Genomic DNA, 26,894 nt, shown 5'->3' on the forward strand with positions numbered 1-26,894 from the left:
CAGAATAAAGAAGTCTGAATAACTGTTGCTAGTGAACTGTGTTAAAGAAAAAGCTGAAATGGAAATGAGCACTGCCCCCTAGAGTCGGGAACGACTAGCACATATGTGCGAGGTGAACCTTTACCTTTTATATTACAAAAAAAGTGAAAGGCAAACTTGGCAATCAAATTAGATTTATCAGTGAAGAAAAGGATGCTGTCCCTTTAGGGAGGAGGGGGAGGGGAAGAGAAGGGAATGAAATCTGATCAAATATTAGGCTTTCAAGATAATCATTACTTTCAATAGGTGAATAAAGCATGTGAAAAAATCTCTTGGGTAGAAATTAATGAGCTTCAGAGCTTTGCTTTTGACTATGTCTCTTTTAAGCCACTGTAGATCAGCTGTGCAAAAGATGAAAGGCATAGCAATGAATGAGCCTGTATTTAAAACAAGATATCGTCTTTAAGACACTAATATTTTTTTAAAAAGTATTATAAATATTGAGAGTTTTGCTTAAATATTTATCCGGATGAAGTCCTCAATAGGAATTTTAAGCCAAGATAATAGCAGAGTGAAGTCTCATTAGAGAGGCTCTTTTAACTGCTAATAAATACAGGTAGTCCTCAATTTACGACCGCAACTGAGCCCAACATTTGTGCTGCTAAGCGAGGCATTTGTTCAGTGAGTTTTGCAACCTTTCTTGCCACAGGTGTTAAGAGAATTCCTTCAGTTGTTAAGTTAGCAACCTGGTTGTTAAGGGGATCTGGTTTTTGCTTGTCAGAAGGTCACCAAAGGGGACCACACGATCCTACGACCATCATAAATATGAATCAATTGCCAGCTGCCTCGATTTTGACCATGTGACCATGGGGATGCTGCAACCGTTACGTGAAAAATGGTAATGTCACTTTTTTCAGTGATGTCGTAGCTTTGAACGGTCGCCAAAAAATCCGTTGTAAGTGGAGGACTACCTGTAATTTGAGGACCCATAAACTGGGGCCACCTTTTTACAGGTAGGCTGCTCATCTAGGAATCTGATCCATCACACAACGCTACTTTCCAAATAAAGAAACCAACAATTCAATTTTATTCCAAGCAAGTTGATTTTGGACTATAGCTCACATTTTGCCTCCCTGAAGTAGAAATCCCCATTCTCAGTTCAGCTGTGGTTAAAGTTGGCATGATTCACTAATGAAAGATATACACCATAGAGTAATATCAGTAACAGAAGTTGGAAGGGACCTTGGAGGTCTTCTAGTCCAACCCCCTGCTCAAGCAGGAGACCCTATACCATTTCAGACAAGTGGCTGTCCAGTCTCTTCTTAAAAACTTCCAATGATGAAGCACTCACAACTCCTGAAATGAAGTCGTTCCACTGGTTTATTGTTCTCATTGGCAAGAAATTTCATCTTAGTTCTAGGTTGGCTCTCTACCTAATTAATTTCCATCTGTTGCTTCTTGTACTGCTATCAGGTGCTTTGGAGAACAGGTTGACTCCCTCTTCCTTGTGGCAGCCCCTCAAATATTAGAATAACAGAGTTGGAAGAGGTCTTCTAGTCCAACCTCCTGCTCAAGCAGAAGACCCTATGCTATTTTAGAGAAGTGGCTGTCCAGTCTCTTCTTTAAATCGTCCAGTGTTGGATCATTCACAACTTTTGGAGGCAAGTTGTTCCACTGATTGATTGTTCTGACTGTCAGGAAGTTTCTCCTTAGTTCTAGATTGCTTCTCTCCTTGATTAGTTTTCACCCATTGCTTCTTGTCCTGCCTTCAGGTGCTTTGGAGAATAGTTTGACTCCCTCTTCTTTGTGGCAACCCCTGAGATATTGGAATACTGCTATCATGTCCCCACGCACTAATTCTTCTTTTCTTTAGACTAGTCAAACCCAAATCCTGCAGCCGTTCTTTATGTGTTTTAGTCTCCAGGCCATTGATCACCTTAGTTGAACTTATCCAAACTTTTTCCAATGTCTCAACATCTTTTGCAGTATGGTGACCAACATTGGTTGCAGTATTGAGGATGGGAGAATGGGTTGATCCCTTCTTCTTTGTGGCAGCCCCTCCAATATTGGAACATTGCTATCATGTCACCCCTAGTTCTCCATTTCATTTAAATAGGCATACTCCATTCTTGCAGTCTTGTCTCAGACCCTCTCTTCCACACCAACTAACTTGCAAGGTAGTGTTATAGCCCACCAGCGGGCAGCAGAGCTGGCTACAGAGTTGGACAGTAAGGAAGTTGGGGAGCAACATGGGACAGTCCTGGAGGCTGGGGAAGGCTTGGACGAGGGCTCTGCATTGGAGGCAGAGATGGGGCTGAGGCCGTCTGGCAGTGCTCAGCTGCCTTCGGAGCTAGACAGCAGTGAGGCAGAGGAACAGCTGGAGCCTGTTCCCAGTGTGCGCATGCGCAGAGCTGCCAGAAGAAAAGAACAGCTAAGAAATCAGGGTCGACTTGGGAGTAAAGCCACAGGTGGACGGTGAATGGCCACTCCCAAAGGAAATAAAAGAGGAGCGAAAGAGGAGTGGGCTTTTGCAGGAAACAATTTGTTCGTTTGTGCATTCGTTTTCAGGAGTGTGAAGATCTGTCCGTGAATCTCAGAGATGCTCTGCCAAGTCCTTCACAGCACTGCGTTTGGAAATTATCTACCCGGCAGCTTTCCAAGCTAGATAAGGTCTGTCGTCATAAATTCACCTTTGAAAGACTGTTTGCTAGCTGATGGGAGTAAGCTGAATGTGAATGAGAGGAATTCACATTTGTTTAATAAAAGGGGTTTTGCTGGGACCAGGACTCTGCCTCGTGCTGTTTGGGGAAGCCTGGGTCAGAACAGGTAACTGTGTAGACCAGGGGTGTCCAAACTTGGCAACTTTAAGACTTGTGGACTTCAACTCCCAGAATTCCCCAGCCAGCTGGGGAATTCTGGGAGTTGAAGTCCACAAGTCTTAAAGTTGCCAAGTTTGGACACCCCTGGTGTAGACAAAAGGTGGAATGGACCCTTTTTCATGAAATCTTGACCTTTCTGGAGGAAAGAGGGGACAGAAACGCAACCCACGCCTGCAATTCTTTTTTTTAAAAAAAGTAAGTAAGCCATGCCTACCTTTTCAATGTGCAAAGGGCGTCCATCTTTGTTCCACTTGACCAAGGAAACGGGTGGCTGAGCTTCAACTGGGCAACGGATGTATCCGTGAATCCCCACTGGAACGTATATGATGGGTGGCATGTTCACCACCCTGGCAGGATCTGAATTTGGAAGCAATCAGAAGTTATGAAGAAGAAGTGTATAATTAGTCTTTATGAAACATCTGGACTTTTCTTTGCTCCACTCCAAACTGGTTGAAACCCACGTATTTCTACTGCAGCCTCCCTAAAACAAGGAACGGGAAAACAATAATAACATTTTTTTTAATGGCCTCCCCAAGCCCATATGCTAATTTAGCAATGTTCATTACTGCCACCAAAGACTATTATATTCAGACTCATTATCTTTTTCTAAAGCCATTAGCATATCACTTAGCATCTGCTTTGGGCTTGGAAACTGAATTTCCCCTATCCGCACTTAGCTCTAAGAAATATACTTGGAGGCTGGAAAACAGAAGTGTCTACGTTCTCGCTCACCTCCACGATCAACAATAAAATATTTAGCCTGGCTTTAAAAATGTTTTCACAAAAATGCTTCCTACGCAGATTTAGCAGGTGCAAAACCTTCTGTGAAAAACTGGAGAGGTAGAAAACTATTTACAATTAACGATGGGTATAGGACCAAACAGATGCCCATTTTGGCACAATCACCCAAGAATGGGCTTTGAGTGACTTTTAAAGACAACTTGAAGATTCCAGGCCTGGCAAAACTACAAGGGCAAAGAAAGATTCTAAAAAGCGATTGGAATCAAATCGGTGACTTGGGGTGTAACCCGTCTGAGCTGTTACAACTGTGTCCCATAAACATGAAAATTCAACCTGAATTTGGACACGTTCTCCTTAGGAGAAATATTTAAGGTAGCTTTAGTGGTTGGTCCATGTTCATCTTGGGTGCCCCCTAGGCGTCTCCAAATGCATAAAGGTAAAGGTTCCCCTCGCACACATGTGCTAGTCGTTCCCGACTCCAGGGGGCGCTGCTCATCTCAGTTTCAAAGCCAAAGAGCCAGCGCTGTCTGAAAACGTCTCCGTGATCATGTGGCCAGTATGACTCAAGGCCGAAGGCGCACGGAACGCTGTTACCTTCCCACCAAAGGCTGCTGTATCTATCTCTTATCTCTTCGTTGCTCTTCTCAGCATTCTTTTTGGAGTCTCAGTGTCCTTTTTATATCGTGGCGCGCAAAACAATGACCCCATAAATGTGTTCCCCTTGGGCAAACACACTCACATTGCACAGTCAGATAGGCAGAGGCTGAAGGGGATCGACCAAGGCTGTTGCTCGGAATGCAGGTGTATTTGCCAGCATCTTCTGGTTTGACTCTAAAGATGATCAGCGTCCCATCAATCAGAATCCGTACTCTTAGTTTTAGGTCACTGCAAGTGAAATGAGAACAAAGAGAGAAGTGGGCACACAGCATCAAACTAGACATTGTTCCATGTTAAGTTTCTCCCGGATGAAGTCCCTTTTCAATGAAGAAGGGAGCTGCCTTCCTCCTCCTCTACTCCAGCCAATGCCAATCTGATGGGCCTCATATCACAACAGGCTGGGAGTAATAACTGCAAACATCTCCTTTTAATGACCCCATAATCCCTCACGGGGTGAAATCTGGGCCACTGAATGGAGTTGAATGTTTACTGGCCAGATGCCCTTCCTGTCACCAATGTGGAGTTATATTCAGCAGATATTTTATTTTATTTCATTTCATTTATTTAGTTGTCAACAAGTAGAAGGAAACAAGTATGAAAACATGAAAAAAATGGCACAAATAAATGGATATAAATAAGAGAAGCATAGCCATGAACACATAAAAAGAGTACATATCAATGGGGACAGTAGGACAGGGATGGTAGGCACGCTGGTGTACTTATGCAGGCCCCCTTAGGGACCTCTTAAGAAATGCGTAAGGTCCAGCTTAAGGTCAAAGGTATGGGGGTTAGAGGAACTAACAACAGGATTGGGTAGGATATACCACACATTTACTACTCTATTGCTGAAATTGTTCTTCCTGAAATCAAGATTACAACAGATTACATTTACCGTATTTTTCAGAGTATAAGACGCACCTTTTTCCCTCAAAAAAGAGGCTGAAAATCTGGGCGTGTCTTATACACTGAATACAGAATTGTTTGCCTCCCAAAATGCTGCCCCCTTCACCTTGCATAGCTTTTAGAAGACTTTCAGAGAGCTCCTGGGGCTGGAGAGGGCACAAATGAGCGAAAAATGGCCGTTTCCCCCCCCCTGCCCCCAGCAGCACTCTACAAGCCTCCTAAGGACTATTTACGCCCTTTTTTAAAGAAAAAAAAACTGGGCCCATTTTTGCGAAAAACAGACTGTTTTGGGGAGGTTTGCAGAGTGCAAAAACTTTTTTTTAAAAATTTTCCTCTTCAAAACCTTGCTGCGTCTTATACTCCGGTGCGTCATACTCCGAAAAATACAGTAGTTTGTATCTATTGATAGCCCTTGCAGCTGAAGTCAAAGTAGTCATTAACAGGTAGGACGTTATGACAGATTATCTTGTGCAACTAAGCTCAGGTCGGAAGGTAGACGGCGTAGTTCAAGGTTATCCAGGCCTAAAATTTCAAGCCTGGTGGTAAAAGGAATTTTATTTCGAGCAGAGGAGTGGAGTTCTCTTCTTCTGAAATACCTCTGGGCCCTCTCTAATGTTTGAATGTCTGAAATGCAGTGTGGATTCCAGGCAGGTGAGCAGTATTCAAGGATAGGTCTGGCAAAGGTTTTGTAGGCCCTAGTTAGCAGCATAGCGTTATTACAGAGAAAAGTACAAAAAATAAGGTTGACAACTCTGAATGCCCCTTGGGCAATGTTGTTACAGCGAGCTCTGGGGCTTAAGTCTTTCGAAATGAGTACTCCTAGGTCTTTAACAGAGTGTGGCTCATCTTTTAGATCGTTTCCGCCCAGCTTGTATTTGATGTTCTGATTAGAGAGATATATTCTCATAGTGTCCAGAGCAGGGGTGAAATTCAGCAGGTTCTGACAGGTTCTGGAGAACCGGTAGTGGAAATTTTGAGAGGTTCGGAGAACTGGCAAATACCACCTCTGGCTGGCCCCAGAGTGGGGAGGGAATGGGGATTTTGCAGTAACCTTCCTCCAGGAGTGGGGAGCGAATGGAGATTTTGCAGCATCCTTTCCCTAGAGTGGGGAGCGAATGGAGATTTTGCAGCATCCTTTCCCTGGAGTGAGGAGGGAATGGGGATTTTACAGTATCCTTCCCCTGGTGTGGACAGGGAATGGAGATACAGCCTCCTGATTGTGAGTTCCATCTCTAGGCCACCGCACCACTCGGGAATAATAGCTGCAATGCTTATCCTACATTAAATGCACACTCTTGATTTCCTTAAAGACCAAGCAAAGAGAGAAGGAGAACATCACTCAAACCTCCATGTCCCTCTCAATTTTCAAGGAGATCGCTCGGGGGAATAGATTGGTACCCCATTGAGTTGAAACCTCCGAGATCCAGGTCTGGACTCACTTCTTAAAGTACACATTGTCTTCTTCCCAGTGCCAAGTGTAGGTCAGGTTGCCTGGATATGCTTCTGCCTGGCAGGTGAACATTGCATCTTGGGAGATGTTAACAGTGATGTTCTCTGGGGGAGAAACGATAAAAGGGGGTCCTGTGGGAAACCAAGAGGCAAACAGTTACCTCAGCAGACGAAAAAGGAAGGTGAGTTCAAAAGCAGGAGCTGCAGAGTTCATGCAAAGATCAAGCCCAGCACTACGGGGATCTAGGCACCCATCAGGTCCCTATGCACTACGCTCATCAGCTAAACTACTAGCAATACCAGGAACTGTAGGCTTAGCACCTCTGGGGGTTACCAATTGGAGAAGGAGGTACAGAGCAGAAGGTGGCTGAGGTAATTAATCACACCGCTATCAAAGCTGGCACCTGCCAGAGGAGAGAACAACTTGAAGAAGTAATGCAAGATCAGGAAAATGCGGACAGACCTGACCCATAAAATCGCCAAGAGTCGGACACAACGGAACAGATGGTGTCATCGTTACCAATTAATCACTCAAGGGTGGCACCCAATTTTGGGTGGTTGCAAAAATATGGATCACCAGTAAGAGGTGAGCTACTTTAAATGATAGATCCATAAATGGTAGAAAGAAAGAAAGAAAGAAAGAAAGAAAGAAAGAAAGAAAGAAAGAAAGAAAGAAAGAAAGAAAGAAAGAAAGAAAGAAAGAAAGAAAGAAAGAAAAGATGATAGATAGATAGATAGATAGATAGATAGATAGATAGATGATAGATAGATAGATAGATAGATAGATGATAGATAGATAGATAGATAGATAGATAGATAGATAGATAGATAAATAGAGATTGATTGATTGATTGATTGATTGATGATAGATAGATGATTGATGATAGATAGATAGATGATAGATAGATAGATAGATAGATAGATAGATAGATAGATAGATTATAGATAGATGATTGATGATAGATGACAGATGAAAGAAAGAAAGAAAGAAAGAAATGAAGGAAGGAAGGAAGGAAGGAAGGAAGGAAGGAAGGAAGGAAGGAAGGAAGGAAGAAAGAAAGAAAGAAAGAAAGAAAGAAAGAAAGAAAGAAAGAAAGAAAGAGAGAGAGAAATCAATAGCCAGGCTGGCAGGCAGATAGATAGATAGAGAAGGTCTTGATTGATCTAAGATCTGGCATCTTGGTGACCTCATGGATATGTGCGTTATTTGGTAGCAATCTGGTTTGCTGTGGTCAACCCACAGCAAGCTTGTTTTCACCTTCTATCCCTTTTACATCTGAGTATTAACTCCCAATGAATGTTAGGTGGTTGTGCTGTTACCTCTCTGGACCTCAATATTTAAGCCTGCAAAAGCATGGAGACACCTTGAAGGTTACTGTATTCTCTGCTAGTTCCTCAGTCTCTCATCCAACAGCAAGATGCTACGTATAAAGAACACCCACCCACACTCATCGATTTTTCCACCCACCATTACCTTGGACAAGCAAGCGGGTCGTGTGCACAGCCTCTCCCTGGATGCTATAGGCCCGGCAGGTGTAAGCCCCCCTGTCATCGCGACTGATGGACATAACGGTCAGACTCCCATCAGCAACCTGAAAAAGCCAAAGCTCACTTCAATGCAAGTTCAATGCCCAGAATCAGTGGACTACAAAACCCCAAACTACACAAGACGCAGCATTGATAGAGTCATTGGGTCTTTCTCTCTGCTTGGAGGCCCGGTGGTGCAATGCTTAGAATGCAGTATGGCAGCAGTTAGTCTGCCCATAACCTGGAGTTTGAGCCTGACTGGCTCAAGGTTGACTCAGCCTTCCATCCTTCCGAGGTTGGTAAAATGAGAACCCAGATTGTCAGGGGCAATATGCTGACTCTGTAAACCACATAGAGAGGGCCGTAAAGCACTTCTATGCTGCAACCTTAGCTATGGCCTTGATTGTTTGCTCCTGAACTATCAGGCTCCAAAAATCAAGAAAGACACAGGGTTACATCTACGCAGTTTCCTTCATTGTTCCTCATCTATAGACAGAATCTTGCCGAAGTAAAGCAACTACTTGCATCATGGAAGATATTTTCTGAGAATTACTAGGTTCTCCCAACCAAATTATCTAGGCTTCGCTGCCTTTTGTTCCTCTGGCATGCAGCCCCCTTCCTCCTGGGGATCCAGACTACATTCCACCACAGTACCACGGTGCATGCAAAGGCTGTTAGTGGTCTTTCCAAGACCACAAACTTACCCGGTATTTGTTGCTGTCGCCCAAAAGTTCTCCTTCTCTCAGCCAGGTGACGGTCGGCTTAGGGTTTCCAAAAGCCATGCAGGTTAGAGTGATGCTGCCCCCTTCCTTTGCCTCTACGTATTGGGGGGGAGTCTCTGTGAAGGTGGGAGGAGCTGCCAAGACGATGGAGGAGGAAGGAAGAGAGACAGAGATGACACCATTTGTTCCTAGGTTGTGTGGTTCAAGGACTCCAACACAAATTCATTTTGGATCTACTACTCCAGCATGCAAAAAAAAAAATGGGACCCATGCTCTTTGTACTCTGAACACATCCAAGGGGGGCACTCTGTTTTTTTTTTAATTTTATTCCCCCGTATCCTGCCTTTCATATTTTTAACAAATAACTTAAAGCAGCAAACATATCCAGCATATTTCCTCCTCTTATTTTCCCCACAACAAAAACCCTGTGAGGTGAGTTAGTCTGAGAAAGAGTGACTAGCCCACATCATCATCTTCTACACTGAAGATGGCATTTAATGTCATTGTGTGAGGTGAAATGACCATAAAGTAAACTAACTAGTCACCCAGCTGGCTTCGATGGCTAGGGTGGGGCTAGAACTCCCAGTCTCCTAGTGGTTGGTCCAAAGTCACTCAGCAGTTTTCATAGCTAAGGCAGGACTTGAACCCATGGGCTCCCGCTTTCTGGCCTGATGCCAAACTGGCTCTCCTCTCCTAACATGGTGCCACCTAGACCCGTTAGGGCTTGTTACGGGTAACAGCTTTCAAACCACACACTTTCTGTTTAATTTCAGAGAGAGAGAAAGAGAGAGAGAGAGAGAGAGAGAGAGAGAGAGAGAGAGAGAGAGAGAGAGAGAGAGAGAGAGAGAGAGAGAGAGAGAGAGAGAAAGGGAGGGAGGGAGAGGGAGAGAGGGAGAGAGAGAGAGAGTTAATGCCTGGAATTGTTGTAGCTACCTATATGAGAGGTTTGTGCAACCAGTAGCTTGCTTTGCTGTTTAGCTGCTTTGACCTACTTCCTGCAACAGGTGCAGACAACCTGACACTCTACACCATTTTGTAGGTGTTGATTCAAGTGATTGTCTGTTCTAGTTTTGTTTTTTTTTTTAAGTCCAAACTGGCTTAATTTTGCTTTTTTTTTTCTTCCCCTAGGGCTGAGAAAGAGGGACTGGCCTTAAGTTCCCCCAGTTGGCTTCGTACTAGAACTCACAGTCTCCCTGTTGGTAAATCACTACACCAAGCCAGCTAAGCTAGAACTCACAGTCTCCCTGTTGGTAAATCACTACATCAAACCGGCTCTCGCCAAACTGTATGCAGGCCCATCAATCATCATGAAGCCGGAAACGCACAAAACTGATGGGTATACCCTAAAATAAGCCATATTCCCCCGGATCTAAAACCCAAGGTAAAGGTTCCCCTCGCACATACATGCTAATTGTTCCGAACTCTAGGGGGCGGTGCTCATCTCCATTTCAAAGCCGAAGAGCCAGCACTGTCCGAAGATGTCTCCATGGCCAAGTGGCTGGCTTGACTAAATGCCGAAGCTGCACAGAACGCTATTACCCTCCCACCAAAGCTGGTCCCTGTTTTTCTACTTGCATTTTTATATGCTGTAGAACTGCTAGGTTGGCAGAAGCTGGGACAAGTAACGGGAGCTCACTCAGTTACACAGCACTAGGGGTTCGAACCAATGAACTGTTGAACTTCCTGATCGACAAGCTCAGCATCTTAGCCATTGAGCCACCCTTCTAAATCCCAAACAGCTGGAATAAAAAGAAGGACCATAATCTAGGTTAGAAACCCTCGTCCCCCTTGCAAAACAGCCAATAATTAAATTATGGTTCAGAAATTCCATGAGTGAGTGGCACTCATGGACGAATGACATAGTTGAGACCTTTGGATACAAAATCCTCACTCATTTTTTGCTTTTTATCACCCTGATTATGGACAATTTGACTACCTAGTCAACGGGGACTTTATTAATATAAAAGATGGAAGATTCGAGGCTCTAACCACACTGGCTGCTCAACCTCACTCTCAGGGGTAGGCTACCAAAACACGCAGAGGATACACGCCCACGCAGAGACTACTCTCCCCTTTGATTAAACGAGCTCTTGCCAATTAGGATACCAGCCTAATTGTAAATAGTTGTTAAGTCCAATTTTCGAGGAAGACATTTCTGCAATATCAGCTGAAAAAAATAAAAAAGACAGATTCCTGGTAGCAAAACCGTTCCGTTTTCTTAAGAGTCAGCGTAATGCGTTCCAGGAAGAGGAAAACAGCTTGCCTTGCTTAGGGGAAAATAATTTAGGAATAACTGCATTCCTGTTGTACCCCTGCGCCTACACGGGGCATTTCCCAACCTTGGCGACTTCAAGAAATGTGAGCTTCACCTCCCAGAATTCCCCAGCCAGCATGCCAATTCTATTGGACTCGACTTAGAACCACAATGGGAGCTGGAATTTCCATTGCTAAGCAAGGCAATTCTTTAAAGGAGCCACGCCTGATTTTCTGACTTTTATGCCACGGTTAAGTGAATCTATCGTTAAGCAAATTGCACAGTCGTTCAGTGAATCCGGCTTCCCCAATTGTCTCTACTTGTCAGAAACCAGTTGCAAGTGGCGATCACATGGCTGCAACTGTTGTAAACACTGCCAAGCTCTCGAATTTTGATCACGTGAATGCTGCAACGGTCGTAAGTGTGAGGATTGCTTGTAGCTCACTTTTTTCTGTATTGTGGCCCACCAATGGCCTGCCAGTGACCCACCAGTGGCCAGCAGAGCTGGAAGCAGATTCGGACAGTGAGTAGGTTGGGGAGGAATTTGGGACCGTCCTTGAGTCTGGGGAAGGTTCTGAAGAGGGCTCTGTGTCAGAGGCAGAGAGGGGGCCAGGGACATATGCCAGCTGCCTTCAGAGTCTGACATCAGTGAGGCAGACGAACAGCTGGAGCCTGTTCCTGATGTGCACATGCACAGAATTGCCAGATGAAGGGAGCAGCTAAAGAACAGGGCTCGACGTAGGAGTAAGACCACAGGTGGACAAAGAATGGCCCCTCCCAGAGGAAATAAAAGAGGAGCGAAAGGGGAGTGGAGTTTGCAGGAGACAATTAGTTCACTTCATTGGTTCGTGACTCTCTGAGACTCCTTGCTAAGTTTTGCAGATCTCGACCTGGCAGCTCTCCAGGCCAGATAAGGTTTGTGACTGTAAATCCTCCCTCAAAAGACTTTGTTGGATGTGAAGGAGCAGAATTCACAGTAAATTAATAAAAGGGCTTTTTGTCGGGACAAGGAGTTTGCTTCATGCTCTCAGGAAGCCTTGGTCAGATCAGTAACTTTGAACAGTCTCTGAATGAATGGAGGACTTCCTGCATTAATCAGAAAAGAAGGGAGGAAAGTCTTCAATTGCAATTACTGGCAACCCTTAGAAACCTTCTTGGTTTTTAATTACGGTATCAAATTACAGAATTTCGGCTACTCCGGCATCCTATCTCTGGGGGGTGGGGGGGTGGAGAAATTCACACGACTGTTTTCAGTGCTTGTGATTTTATTATATTTGCACAATGCCACTAGACTGATGAATTTCACTTCCATCTCACGTCCACAGCGCGGCACGCTCTTGGCTAACAACTACCCAGCTGGGAAAGCGTTAAACCAAATGTATTTCCAGTTGCGCTGAATGTGATTTGAGCATTTCGGGAGTCTCTTCTCTGAACAATTTGCACATCTACGTACAGGATTTGCTTCTGAGACACTGGACGGGGTGTCGTTTCATTTGCTACTTGAAGGTTTTCTGCACTTACATGCAGATTTGCATACCTAATCACTTCCTCTATATGAAATAACCCCCTGATCCTGAATCTACAATCAAGTCATCCTCCCGGCGGTAAGCAATGACCTACTTAACATGGGATGCGTAACAGCATCACAACTGATGCACACAGAAGGAACCAAGGGCAGGTCTACATGTTGAGAATTGTACTCCAGAGATTGTCCATCCACCGCTTCCCATAACCAGAGCCAACATGGCTACGAATCAACTTCTGGAAAGCTGGGAGTGGCTTGTGTTGGGTTGGCAACACCCATTTCACTGGTTGTACATCCCTCTGAACATATTGGCACTTGTATTATATCAATAAGAAAGTTATAGAGAGGAGGAGGAGGAGGAGGTGGTGGTGTTGATGGAGGAGGAGGAGGAGGAGGAGGAGGAGGAAGAAGAAGAGGAAGAGGAAGAAGAGGAGGAGGAGGAGGAGGAGGAGGAGGAGGAGGAGGAGGAGGAGGAGGAGGAGGAGGAAAAGGAAAAGAAGGAGGAGGAGGAGAAGCTTTCACCTGTTTTCCAATGCCAAATTGTTATGGAGAAATCCAACATTAAAATTGGGAGAAAAAAATGTGATATGAAAATATTGAATGGAAGCAGGAGTATTGAGCTTGGACCAGCTGAAAGATGATGAAGATGAAATAGAATAGAATAGAATAGAATAGAATAGAATAGAAAAACAGAATTGGAAGGGACCTTAGTGGTCTTCTAGTCCAAACTCCTGCTTAGACAGGAAACCCTACATTATGTTCAAATAAACATTCAAAAGAGTACAATGTAGACAGGCAAAGGAAAATCAAAATCAAAGGATTCTTCCTCTTCATACGGTCTCACTAGGACAGAGATGGGCAGTTTTTTTAGAAGGGCACAATTAGAAGAGTCAAAAAGAGGACTGTGAAAATATCTACAGAACCTTCACATCCTGGACATAAATTGTTTCAACTCCTACCCTCAAAACGACACTAAACGGCACTGCACACCAGAACAACTAGACACAAGAACAGTTTTTTCCCTAGACGCCATCACTCTGTTGAACAAATAATTCTATTCTATTTTATTCTATTCTATTCTATGCTATTCTATTCTATTCTGAATTCTATTCTGTTCCATTCTTAATTCTATTCTATTCTTAATTCTATTGTTCTATGCTATTCTAATTCTATTCTATTCAATTCTAATTCTATTCAATTCTAATTCAATTCAATTCTAATTCTAATTCTAATTCTAATTCTAATTCTATTTCATTTCTATTTCTATTTCTTTTCTATTTCTATTTCTTTTCTATTTCTGTTTCTAGTCTATTCTATTCTCAAAGCCATCTTTGGGCCATTCTCGTTCAAGCTCTGAAATGCGTCGCAGGTAATATTCTCCTCGTTTCAAAGGAGAGTTAGCGATTCATCGAGTTAGATCAAAAATAAAAACCAAGCCTTACGTGTCCCTAGGGGGGTCCTTAAAGCAAACCCCTGGCCTCGGTGTCATCTAGACAGCGCCCCAGGGCTTTGCCACTGCGGAGAGGTTAAAACTGCAACGAAGAACAAGGCTCTGCTCCAGTGAGCATGCCAATACTTCAAAAAATACATATTAAGAGCTGTTTGGTGGTGTGTGAGGCTCCTATTAAAAGTTAACAAGCCCAGGTTGATCGTTTTCTGCTGCTATGGAAGAGCTATTGGTTTTTTTCCCTGTTCCTGGGGAAGGGTTTACGTTAGGCACCGAGTGTCCCCATCCTTCTTTCCTTCCCACTTCAGAGCCACGGATCTCCCCAAGCTTTGATTGGAGCTATTCAAGAGGCGACATTCTGAGCTTGCTCGTTTTCTTTCAGATGTTTCATTACCCAAACTAGGTAACGTCATCAGTGCTAGAAGGGAGGAGGAGGTGGTGGTGGTGGTGGTGGAGGAGGAGGAGAAAGAGGAGGAGGAGGAGGAGGAGGAGGAGGAGGAGGAGGAGGAGGAGGAGGAGGAGGAGGAGGAGGAGGAGGAGGAGGAGGAGGAGGACGACGACTGTGGGGTCCTTGGTGCTCTCTGACCTTGCTTGTTTTCTTGCAGAACCCAAACTAGATAACATCATCATTGCTACCCCAAAGGTCCTTTTTCAGGAGGTGACCGGACTTTCTTCTTCTTGTTGTTGTTGTTTGTCTTTTTTGTTTTTTGAAGACGTTTTGCTTCTCATGCAAGGCGTCCTCAAAAGAAAAGAAAAGAAACAAGGAAGTCCAGTTGCCTCCTGAAAAAGCACCTTTGGGACAACCATTGACCTGGAGGACTAAGAATCTCTACAGACTTTTAGCTACACAATTTGGAATGAAGACCCTTTGAACGGTGTGGGGGGTAGGAATGGATTTCCAGAGGAAAAATTGCCGACTACAGGAACCATTTGCACCACTCAGGTGACCCCGAGGACACAGAGAAACCTCCAAGTAGCCTCAATGACCCTCTCAAAGGATGCAAATGACCAGCTGTCTGCAAGGAATATGAACCCTTCCATTCCCCTCAGCTCTGACTATCCTGATGCTTCTTGGCTGAGAAGCGAAACGTCTTCAAAAGAAAAAAGAAAGTCCAGCTGCCTTCCAAAAAAGCACCTTTGGGACAACCATGACCTGGATGACTGAGAATCTCTACAGACTATCCTCAGTGCTCCTCAAGACCAGCACTGAGGATGCTACCAAGTTTGGGTAATTGAAACATGCATAAGAAAATAAGCAGGATCAGAGAGCAACAAAAGTCCCTCATGGCCACCTTGAGCTGCAAATATCCTCCTCTATTAGTGGTTCATATTCATTAAGGCAATGTCTAAAAGCCACCTTCTCCTGCTCACCCAATGTGGTGCCATGATCTCTATGATTTGGTGGAGAACAAGACCAGCATCCTACACCTACCAACAATAACTCACTCCAGGTTTGTCTTCTTAAAAAGGGAGAAGCCACCGAAAGCGAAGGAGACAAGGGGCCATGGGCAAGACATCTTTATGGAAGATCCATTGCTCCCCAGAAGGACATTCTCACATCATTCTCATAAATGCACCCCTTATCGCTGAAGCATCAGAAAGGGGATTTAGTAGCTGGGTGACTGGAAAATTACAACCTCCTCAGAGTTACTCTATAAAATGTACATTTGATTCAGAGTTTAAGTAGCCATTCAGGGTTATATATATATATATAAAGCCGGGAGATCTGTGCGTAATTCATAACTCATAACTCATGTTTATTGTTTTGCTCCTTTCGCCGTTGCCAGAGAAGTACTAACACAGGCAAAACATTCAACACAACCCACTCTTTCTAGTACCAACATCCTAACCTGTTTCCCCGAAAATAAGACCTCCCCAGATAATAAGCCCAATCGGACTTTTGAGCGCATGAGTTAAAATAAGCCCTCCCCAAAAAATAAGCCCTCCCCTAAAATATTTAACCGCATGCGCAGCCAAACCCCGCCATCACCTGGAGAGAAGAGGGGATGTACCCCATGTGCAGCTGCCATCCATGCGGAACAGCCTCGCGGACACTTCTCCCATAAACCCTAACTACCATATCCTTTCTCTTAGTGGCGGCCGTAAAAAGAGTGGCAGGCCCAGCGACCCTGAGGCTGGCAAGTGTGTGCCACAAACAGAGACAGACCTTCCGGCCCTCTCTATGTCAGTTGATCCATGGGCTGAGGTTAAGGGGCCTCCTGCACCTCAAAAATAATAAGACCTCCCTGAAAATAAGGCCAAGAGCTTATTTTGGAGGTCAAAAGGAAATTAGACCCTGTCTTATTTTTTGGGAAACAAGGTATCATTCTTCTCTCATGCCTGCCACCATCTTTTCTTTGGGATCTTTGGCCTGTCACACTTTCTATTATTCTACTATGCATTTTCTATTGTGGGAAAATGGGAGGGGGGATTGTACGGAGTTAGCTGCTATGTAGCCATAACAATATTCTTTCTAGAAAGCCAAGGTCATCCTTTGTCTTTGTACCTCTGCACCTGACTGGGATTGGATGGGTGGAACTGCCAGCATGGCAGTGGGAGATTGGACCATGTGATGGACTTGTGGGTGTGGCGGCAAGATCTTGAACTTTCAGCTAGGTGGGGGAAACCTGGAAGCTTTCAGATTCGGGTTTTCCCAGATGTGCCAACATGGCTCTCTTCATCAATTGGAACTTTGAGCAATACTTTGCCTTTGACTCTGATTTACTTTTGGGTGTTATTTGGAACCCTGACATCTTCGCTTGCATCTGTGTTCAAAAACAGAGGAGCTTTAATGGTCATGTAGAATATTGTCACATCCTGTTGAACTAAGACGGTTCTAAGCAAGAAGGGAGAAAGGGATTGTGTGTCCTTTGCAGATTCTGCATTGTTAATGCCTGGGGAAGGGGAGAAAAAAACATACTAAATACTAGAAAGTTGGGAAGGTGTCATCTTCCACATACTTGCTGTGGTAGCACTTCTAGCATCCCAGTCAATGGTGGATGAACCTTAAATCCTTCCCTACCCTACCATCCAGTCAGAACTGAAGAAGCTTCTTGGATGAGAAGTGAAACATCTTCAAAGAAAAACCAGAAAGTCCATTTGCCTCTTGAAAAAAAGCATCTTTGGGACAACCATAACCTGGATGACTAAGAATTTCTATAGACATTTGCCAAGATCACACTAAATATTTTGCAGGCAACCGAAGTCCAGAAAAGAGAATGCTAGGAACAAGGAAGTTCCCTTTACTCACCGTTGACGGTGAGATGCACCCAGCTGCCGTTATGGAAGGTGTCATACTGCTGATCCAACATAAGTACTTTGCATTCATACCAGCCTTGGTCTTCAGAGCGAACCTGTTCGATGCGTAGAGAGGCTTTGTCGTGTAGATTAGCACGGCCTGGAAGACAGCAGTCAAAAAGAGAAGTCAGTGGAGAGGGAAAGAGAATATCCTTTGTTCTGCTGAGATGAAGAATAATATTAAGACTACAGAAGCTACACGAGACATTCAGAGTAAACCTTATCCCAGAGTATACCAGAAGTGAGACTTGTGGGACTTTAAAAAAATAAAAATAAACATTAAAAACATTGGACATAGAGCAACCTTTCTGGCTCTGTCATTTCCATACATACTTTAACATAACAACAAATACAGTTTCCACTTATCATACATGGCTACATTAATCGTATTAACATATCCTTTACCCACCTTTGTATATTTATCTATATATTATCCAGTTCCAATTTTACAATCTTCAAAATATTCTGTAACGACTCCTTTTCCTCATTTCCAACCATTGATACATTTTGTTCCAAATTTCATAATATTCTGTCTCGTCTCTGTTTTTGATTCCTAGTGTCAGTCTGCCCATTTCTGCACAGACCAAAATTTTCTTTATAACCTCTTCTTCGGTGGGGGCATCTCTGTTTTTCCAAATTTGCGCATATACCACATGCAGCATTCAATATGTCACTCCTTTACTATATTTTTCTTTTATTATTCCTAATAGGAATCTTTTGATCTAACATCTATTCCAATCACGTCTTTATCAGACGCCAAAAATGCTTGGCTTTTATACATAACCACCACATATGATAAAAAGATCCTAAAGCCAAGTTACATTTCCAACACTGCAGAGAACTTGGGGGACTATTGAGGACAAATTGATGCCTGGAACTCAAACAGGCTCATCTAAGCTTTCTCTGAAGATGGGAGAAGATCAAAATTTTTATGTGCTCCCAAGCCTACATGAACTATGGTGCTGGAGAAGACTCCTGCAAGTCCCTTGGACAGCAAGGTGATCAAACTGGTCAGTCCTAAAGGAGATCAACCCTGACTGCTCTTTGGAAGGCCAGATCCTGAAGATGAAACTCAAATACTTTGGCCACCTAATGAGAAGGAAGGACTCACGGGAGAAGAGCCTAATGCTGGGAACGATTGAGGGCAAAAGAAGAAGGGGACAGCAGAGAATGGGGTGGCTGAATGGAGTCACCAAAGCAGTCGGTGTGAGCTTAAATGGACTCCAGAAGATGGTAGAGGACAGAAAGGCCTGGAGGAATGTTGTCCATGGGGTCACTATGGGTTGGACACAAATTTGCAACTAACAACAACAGCTACATGTTATTATGGTCTTTTCTTTCAGTTATCCCATGTTTCCTCAAGTAAGGAAGAAAAGCAGCAAAGTCAAGTCCCATGGGGGGAAGTTGAAAGAGTCAAAGATGTTTACTAGAAAGAGTGCAGAGAAGAGCAACAAAGATGATTAGGGAACTGGAGACTAAAACTTATGAAGAACGGTTGCAGGACTGGGTATGTCTAGTCTGATGAAAAGAAAGACTTAGGGAGACATGACAACAGTGTTCCAATATCTAAAGGGTTTCCATAAAGAAGCTATTCTCCAAAGCACCTGAGGGCAGGACAAGGAACAATGGGTGGAAACTAATCAAGGAGAGAAGCAACTTAGAACTAAGGGGAAATTTCTTTACAGAACAATTAATCAGTGGAACAACTTGCCTCCAGAAGTTGTGAATGCTCCAACACTGGAAGCTTTTAAGAAGAGATTGAACAACCATTTGTTTGAGGTAGTCTTGAATAATCATCTGCTTATCTCCTGCCGTTCAAGCATCTGAGGAATGAAAGGGGCTGCAGGTTCTTTTTTCCCACAATCTGATCTAATCAGCTAATTAGTATTCCTGGATTGGAGTCAGGGACATTCTTGACAGCTTGGGGCCTTAGCAGACAGGCAGTCCAGCACATGGTCCTAGCAGATGCAAAGCCAGAAGGTGGTTAGAGAAGAGCCTTCGGCTCCAGAGATACCAGCAGGCAAGACGGCGCTTATCATTTTGCCAGGAGGACTTGTTGAAAGGCAGACTTCAATAAAGATCCAGTCTCCAAATGAGAAAGGCAGAAGAAGATTCAGAGGCAGGAGACCAAAGTAGAGGGTGATGGTTTTGTTGTTAGTTGTGAAATCGTGTCCCACCCATTGGGATCCTACACTATTGGTTCAGCCGAACTGGTCCAAACCAGTAGGAACTCACCACAGCACCTACCCTTTTGGCCTTCAGAAAGGGCTTGAAGACTTGGCCAACTAACATGGGGTACTCCTAGATCAGGGGTATCAAACTTGATTTCATTGAGGGCCACATCAGGGTTGTGTTTGACCTCGGGGGGGGAGGGGCGGAGTGGGCATGGCCAGGGTGGGCATGGCCAGCTCGACATCACGGTAGACACCCAAGCACTCTGCCAGACAAAACAGGCTCCTGAGCACCGTTTTCAGCTGCGACAGCCTCTTGCAATCCTCTGCCAACGAAAATGGAGCTTGGAAGAAGCAGTGTGCAGCCCTCCTGAGCTCTGTTTTCTCTGGCAGAGGCACCGTGCGCCAGTCCTTTGCTGTTTCCATAGCGGCCCGGGGGGGCGATCTAAGCACCCCGAGGGCCAGATCCAGCCCCCGGGCCTTGAGTTTGACACTCCCTGCACTAGATCGTTTTAGAAGGAGCTTTTGGAGGTGCTAATGGATTAAATAAGACCCCACCTCCATACTCCATTCTGTCCCCTTCCTCTCCAACATGTTGCGTTTGTGTGTGTCTGTGTGTGTCTTTGTCTGTGCGTGTCTGTGTGTCAGTGTCTGTGTGTGTGTGTATAGATAGAGATAGAGATACAGATACAGATAGAGATATAGATACACACATACAATTAAATTTAATGTCTGCATTTATTGTTTTAAAGTTTTGATGTTTTATATGAATGTATTTTTTTTAGAGTGATTGTAAGCCTCCTAAAGTAACCAAGATGGGAGATATTCAATTTAATACTAAAACTGATTCCAAAATTGTTTGGACTCTATATATTTAAACTTACCAGCATATTCTGGATCCACATGAGGAGGGTAGAACCCAAACTTGATGAAGATGGGAATGGGCACCCCAAATTTGAACCACTCAACCACATAAGGAGAGGGTTGGCCCGTCAGTGGATGGATTACATCACATCCAAGGATGACACTTTCACGAGCACGAGCTGTCACAAACTCGGGTTCTTCTCTTAAACCGTGGGCACCTAAAAAAAAAAGGAAGGGGAGAAAGGGGGAAAAAAGGGGGACAATTCAGTAATTTCCCCTAAGACAGGAAGAAAATCTATTTATGGCTATAACTATACCCAGCAATTGTGCTTACATCTCACATCACTTCCAACTTTAGCAGTTACAATTGTAAAACCAGCATGGTGAATGTCACCCTTGTTCAAATATTGGGTGACCTCCAATGTACCAACTTAGTCGATTTGGTTAGTTTATGGTTTAATGTACATTGCAATCCCAAAAGATAGATTAGACTAGTAACCAGGAGAATCTGGAATCTCTGTAACTGAGATCCTGACAGCACTTTGACCTGACCTACCGTATTTTTCAGAGTATAAGACGCTCCAAAGTATAAGACGCACCTAGCTTTTGGGGAGGAAAACAAGTGAAAAATATCTGCCTCTGCCTCCAAGCCTGACAACCGACTCACATTTATGACGGTTGCAGTGTTCCAGAGTCATGTGGTCCCTTTTTGCAACTTTCTGACATGCAAAGTCAGTGGGGAAGCCGGATTCCCTTAAATCACCATGTGACTATGATTAATCAATTGCAGTGGTTCATTCAACAAAGGTGGCAAGAAAAATTGTAAAGTGGGGCAAAACTCACTTAACAAATTTCTCACTTAAGCCACATATATTTGGGGCTCAATTGCGTACCTGTATTCTGTTCAAAAAAAGATAACAGATAAACCTGTCAGGAAACAGAATAAAGATACAGATTGGAAGGGACCTTCTAGGTCATCTAGTCCAATCCCCCGCCCAAGTAGGAGACTCTACATCATGGCAATCTAACAAATGGCAATCCAATCTCTTTTTGAAATGTTCCAGTGATGAAGCTACTACAACTTCTGTTCCATTGGTTGATTGTTCTCACGGTCAGAAAATTTCTCCTTATTTCTAGGTTGAATCTCTCCTTGGTCAGTTTCCATTCATTGTTCCTTGTCTGGCCTTCAGGGGCTTTGGAAAATAGCTTGACCCCCCCCTCTTCTCTGTAGCATCCCCTCAAATATTGGAAGACTGCTATCAGGTCTCCCCTGGTCCGCCTCTTCACTAGACAAGCCATGCCCAGTTCCTGCAACCGTTCATTGTATGTTTTAGCCTCCAGTCCCCTCATCATCTTGGTTTCTCTTCTCTGCACTCTTTCTAAAGTCTCTGCATCATCAACCCTCCTTACAGGAGCTCCTTCATTCTTTTAACCTTCCACAAAGCCATGAAGACCTGGCTCTTCCCCCAAGATAGAGTGAAGTCAAAGCTGGAAGTTGCCCGTGTTGATTGCATCAAAGGAGACGGTTTTGTGACACCCAAGTTTTTGTTTCTGTTGTTATTGGTGCACAATGTTTGGCTTAATATAGCCGTTGTGAACCCCCCCAAGTTGTGCTTTCAAAATGGGCTACTCCTGCAAGGCTGCGTTTGCTATTTAAAACTCCCCCTGGTTGCCCAGTTCCTGCAACCGTTCGTCGTATGTTTTAGCCTCCAGTTCCCTAATCATCCTGGTTGCTCTTCTCTGCACTTTTTCTAGAGTCTCAACATCTTTTTTATAGTGTGGTGACCAAAACTGGATGCAGTATTCCAGGTGTGGCCTTACTAGGGCTTTATGAGTGGTATTAGTACCTCCCTTGATCTTGATTGTATCCCTTTGTTAATGCAAAGGTCGGTGTGTCATACCTATTTTTCAGTCAATCTTCATTTTGCTTAAGGGGCAACCAATCAAGCCGCATTGTCTCTGCTTAACAACTCCTATCCTTTTACCAAGGTCATCTTCGGAAAGGCTCTTGAGCGTTCTTTTCTTAACCCAGGAACTGCCACAAATGCTTTGGTGCAGCTCTTTCATCATTCTCCGCTGGAAGAGCCCATCCGCAGCCCCTACATGCAGCAGGTTAGGCTTCAAGGTGACTCTGGCTTTTCAGGAAGAGGGGGAGCACCAGAGAGACAGAAAGGAGAAATGCTCCCTGCATTTATAGGAACGTGCGCTGGTTAGTCCATTAAAAGAAAGTGATTTATAAAGAAGGAAAGATGGGGGATTCTATCCGGGTGAGGAGGAGACCTCTCCAAAGCCCCCCACCCACCCTGGGGGAAGATGGTCTCTGCCTGAGTTTATCAAGGCAACATTTGAATGGAACTGTTCAGCATCGCTCCAAGGTGACTTTCTGGCATTTCTCCCTACTCCCGCCCCCTTTTCTCTCTCCTTCTCACTTCAGGGAGGGGTAGGGAGACAAAAGGGGGAGGAGGGAGTCAGCCCTGTGGCTGCTCCTTTACTATTCTTCCTTGAACGGTCTTTGACTCGCCTAACAATATCTGCGGGGAGTGGTTTTTTTCTCTGTGGCATCCATTCATAAATTGATCTGCCATCCGAGCCTGGAAACAAACGGCAAAAAAATTCCTGGAAGGGTCTTTGGGGGGGAAGTCACTGACACCACTAAGGTTGCAGTCAATGCCTTGGCATCACTGATCCCAAAGCCAATGGATTCCACTAGGGTTGCAGTCAATGAGTTGGCAGCATTGATCCCAAAGTCAATGAATCCCACTAGGGTTGCAGTCAATGAGTTGGCAGTACTGATCCCAAAGCCAATGGATCCCACTAGGATTGCAGTCAATGCGTTGGCAGCACTGATCCACAGAGTGCTTAGATCTGGCTCTGGAAACAGCAAAGGACCAGCCAGTGGTGCCTCTGCTAGCGAAAATGGAGCATGGGCTGGGACCACATGTGGCTCCCCTGCACCCCATTTTTGGCCTGGGTGGCCTCCTGCAGCCCTCTCCCAGGCGAAAATATGTGCCCAGGGCTCCATTTTTACTGGCAGAGGGCTATCAAAACAAACCAAAAGGAGAAATGTTTCCCCTTTTGCATTTACACATGCAAAAAGGGAAGGGAAAGGAGAAAGGGAAAGAGGAAAGAGAAAGGAAAAGATGGGAAAAGAGCAAGGAAGGAAAAATAAGAAAAGAGGGAAGGAAGAAGAAAGGAGAATGAAGAGGGAAGGAAAAGAAAGAAAAGGGAGGAAGGAAGGAAGGAAGGAAGGAAGGAAGGAAGGAAGGAAGGAAGGAAGGAAAGAAGGAAGGAAGGAAGGAAGGAAGGAAGGAAGGAAGGAAGGGTTGGGGTTGGGGTTGGGGTAGAAAGGAAGGAAGGAAGGAAAGAAAGAAAGAAAGAAAGAAAGAAAGAAAGAAAGAAAGAAAGAAAGAAAGAGATTATAATGAGAGTGAGGGAGGGTCTCAGTGAAGTCCTGTCTTAGCACTTGGCCACCATAGATGCCCATGACACAAGTCCCATGTCACACCCACCACAGCCATGCCCCCAGCCACGCCCACCATGGCCACCCACCTCCCTGGGCCATGCACTCCCCCACCCCACCCCCGGCACTCCAAGGTCAAACAACAACCCGGATGCAGCCCTCCATGAAATCTCGTTTGACTCCCCTGCTATAGGGTGTCAAGCGTCAGCCGCAAAGAATGATGGCCCCGCTTGGGGGCTTATCATACCATGAAACATGGAATCTATAGATTCCTTTGCAGGAACCAAACCAGATGTGATTCTGCTGATTTAGCCACATAACGTACAGAGAGCTACACACCAGCAGGGTTTGTTAGGTGAGGTTCAGATGAGACAGTCCTTCCTGGGTATCGGAGTTGCAGAAACTCCGATATTGCCATGACCCATTGTACAAATCAGATCATCACACAGAGCCACCATACGGTTCCTTTGTCTGCTCCCTGAGTGACCATGCTGCCAGAGTGTTAACCCTAAGCCACAAAACAAGGCTTGGGCATGTTGCAGGAACCTGCAAGCAATCTAGTCAATTGTCAGGATTCCCAACAGCATCCAAAATTAAATCAGAGTCCAAGGCAAAGGATTGCGCAAAATTCCAATTTATGAAGAGAGCCATGTTGGCGCATCTGGGAAAACCTGAATCTCAAAGCTTCCCAGTTTTCCCACCCAGTTGAAAGTTCAAGATCTTGCCCACACACCCACCAGTCCATCCCATGGTCCAATCTCCCACTGCCCTGCTGGCAGTTCCACCCATCCAGTTCCAGTCAGGTGCAGAGGTGCAGAGACAAGGGATGACCTTGGCTTTCTAGAAAGAATTTTGTTATGGCTACATAGCATCTCACGCCGTACAATCCTCCCCTCCCATTTTCCTACAATAGAAAATGCATAGCACAATAATAGAAAGTGAAGCAGGCCGAAGACCCACAAGAAAAGATGGCTGCAGACCTGACATCAGTGACATTTGAGTTAATAAACCCTAAATGGAGTAAAAGCAAAGCTTTTTACAAGACTTGGGAACGCAGCCAGCGTGTTGGCGTCAGTCCAAACCATCAAACATCTGGGGAGAAGATACATATTTTTTTCCTGTCTTGATCACGTTCTCCCCCCACCCCAAAATATAAGTGATTGACAGCCACACTTCCCTGAACTAGTTACGACCACGGGCAAAATGGACGGAGGCAAAGCACTAGCATTTCCCTCAAACCGACTCCAGGGTCCTGCAGCTGGATTTCTACATGACTTTTCCCTCCATTAGCCATTAACCATCCCCGTTTCTAACTGCAATCTGCAGCAAAAGGTTTTTTGCTCCTGACTTTCTCCAGACAAGCCATAAAATAGCTTCTAATAAAATAAAATAAAAGATAGAGAAGTGCTCTTCTCTCCTCTCCAACCCCCCCCTCCCCACCATCGCCATCACCACCTCCCTGCTGGGCTGTTGCTGATTGGCCCGAGATGACATCACCGTTTTTTCCACAACAGGAGTCTGGTCCGCCAGTGAGTCTATTTTTGGCACCCACGAGACAAGGCATTAACCAGCAACTGGCTCCGATGGGGCCAGGGCGAGCTTACGATGCCAGAGGTCCCTCCGGGAATTGGACGGAGAAAGGACAGGTGGGAATGCCCAGAGACACATTTTCCTGCTCGCCTCTCTCTCACACACATGTACAGACGCACACCGCTTCTCCCCATCCACGCACAGTCCCCGACGAAGAGAGATGATGAAGCTACACTGAGAAAGAGGCTTCAATGCCGGTGGGAAGAAAAAGCAGAGAGGAGAAGAAAGGAGGGAGGGAGGGGGTTGAAATGCCAGAGGTCTGATTCTCCTTGGACTGATGGAGAAAGCATCAAAGGAAAGAGCGAGAAGAGAGAAGAGCAGGTGCCTGTTCCGGGGGGGGGGGGGTGCCACCTCTCAACACCCCTCTTCAACCAAACCATCTACCCTAGGCCAGCGCTCACTGTTTTGTCTACCCCTCCCCTCCCCCCGGATGTGTCTCCTTATCACTGTATTTGCAATCTGGATGACAGGCCTCCGGCAGAGGAAATGAGTGACACTGGGTTTTAACAGATTAGCAGATTGTTGGAAGGGACCTTCTAGGTCATCTAGTCCAACCCTCTGCCCAAGCAGGAGATCCTACACCATTTTCAACAGATGGCAGTCGGGTCTCTTCTTGAAAACCTTAATCGTTCTGTCAGGAAATTTCACCTCAGTTCTAAGTTGCTTCTCTCCTTGATTAACCCTCAGGTGCTTTGGAGAGTAGTTTGACTCCCTCTTCTTTGGGGCAGCCCCTGAGATATTGGAAGACTGCTATCATGTCTCCCTTAGTGCTTCTTTCTATTAAACTAGACATACCCACTTCCTGCAACCATCCATTGTATGTTTTAAACTCCAGTCCCTTAATCATCTGTGTTGCTCTTCTCTGCACGTGGCTTTAAATCAGATGGACACCAGGAACAGCAGCTCTTCCTTTGCCTAAGTGGGTTGTTGGCTCTCTCTCTCCTCCCCTTCTCTTCCGTTGGTCAACCGCAGAAAGATGCAGCTTCCAGGGAGCGCCTGTCCACCCCTCCTGATTCATTCATTTATTTATTTTATTTAGGTAGTCAAACATGTAAAAGATAACAGGTAGAAGCATAAAACTAGATATGAATACAGGAAATGGGTACAAATAAATGGGGACAGTGAGACAGGGGCAGTAGGCATGCTGGTGCACTAATGCACGTCCCTTACAGACCTCTTAGTATTGGGGTGAGGTCAACAATAGACAGTCTTAAGTTAAAGTTTTGGGGGTTTGAGGATGTAACAACAGAGTCAGGTAGAGCATTCCAGGCATTGATCACTGTTGCTAAAGTCGTATTTTCTGCAATTGAGTTTGGAGTGGCAGCTTGAAGATGGGTGGGCTTCCATTCCCAGAATCCCCCAGCCACTCATCCTGGCTGAGGAATTATGGGAGTTGAAGTCAATGCCACTTCAAATGTCCAAGGTGGAG

The 26,894-nt window shown here is 44.9% G+C and overlaps 1 protein-coding gene across 1 annotated transcript in view; it reads right to left on the reverse strand.

Moving 5' to 3' along the window:
* Positions 1–26,894, reverse strand: part of IGSF9B (immunoglobulin superfamily member 9B) — an 80,049-nt gene that overhangs the window by 33,600 nt on the left and 19,555 nt on the right. Inside the window, exons 2-8 of the mRNA XM_081960646.1 lie at positions 20,436–20,633; positions 17,334–17,480; positions 8,840–8,991; positions 8,083–8,200; positions 6,599–6,740; positions 4,339–4,484; positions 3,073–3,215 (exon numbers count right to left, since the gene is read on the reverse strand). Of these exons, the coding sequence (XP_081816772.1) occupies positions 3,073–3,215; positions 4,339–4,484; positions 6,599–6,740; positions 8,083–8,200; positions 8,840–8,991; positions 17,334–17,480; positions 20,436–20,633 (1,046 nt within the window). The remainder of the gene's footprint in view (positions 1–3,072; positions 3,216–4,338; positions 4,485–6,598; positions 6,741–8,082; positions 8,201–8,839; positions 8,992–17,333; positions 17,481–20,435; positions 20,634–26,894) is intronic.

This window comes from Natrix helvetica, assembly GCF_964273705.1.
Source record: "Natrix helvetica genome assembly, chromosome: 8".
Lineage (NCBI taxonomy): Eukaryota > Metazoa > Chordata > Lepidosauria > Squamata > Natricidae > Natrix > Natrix helvetica.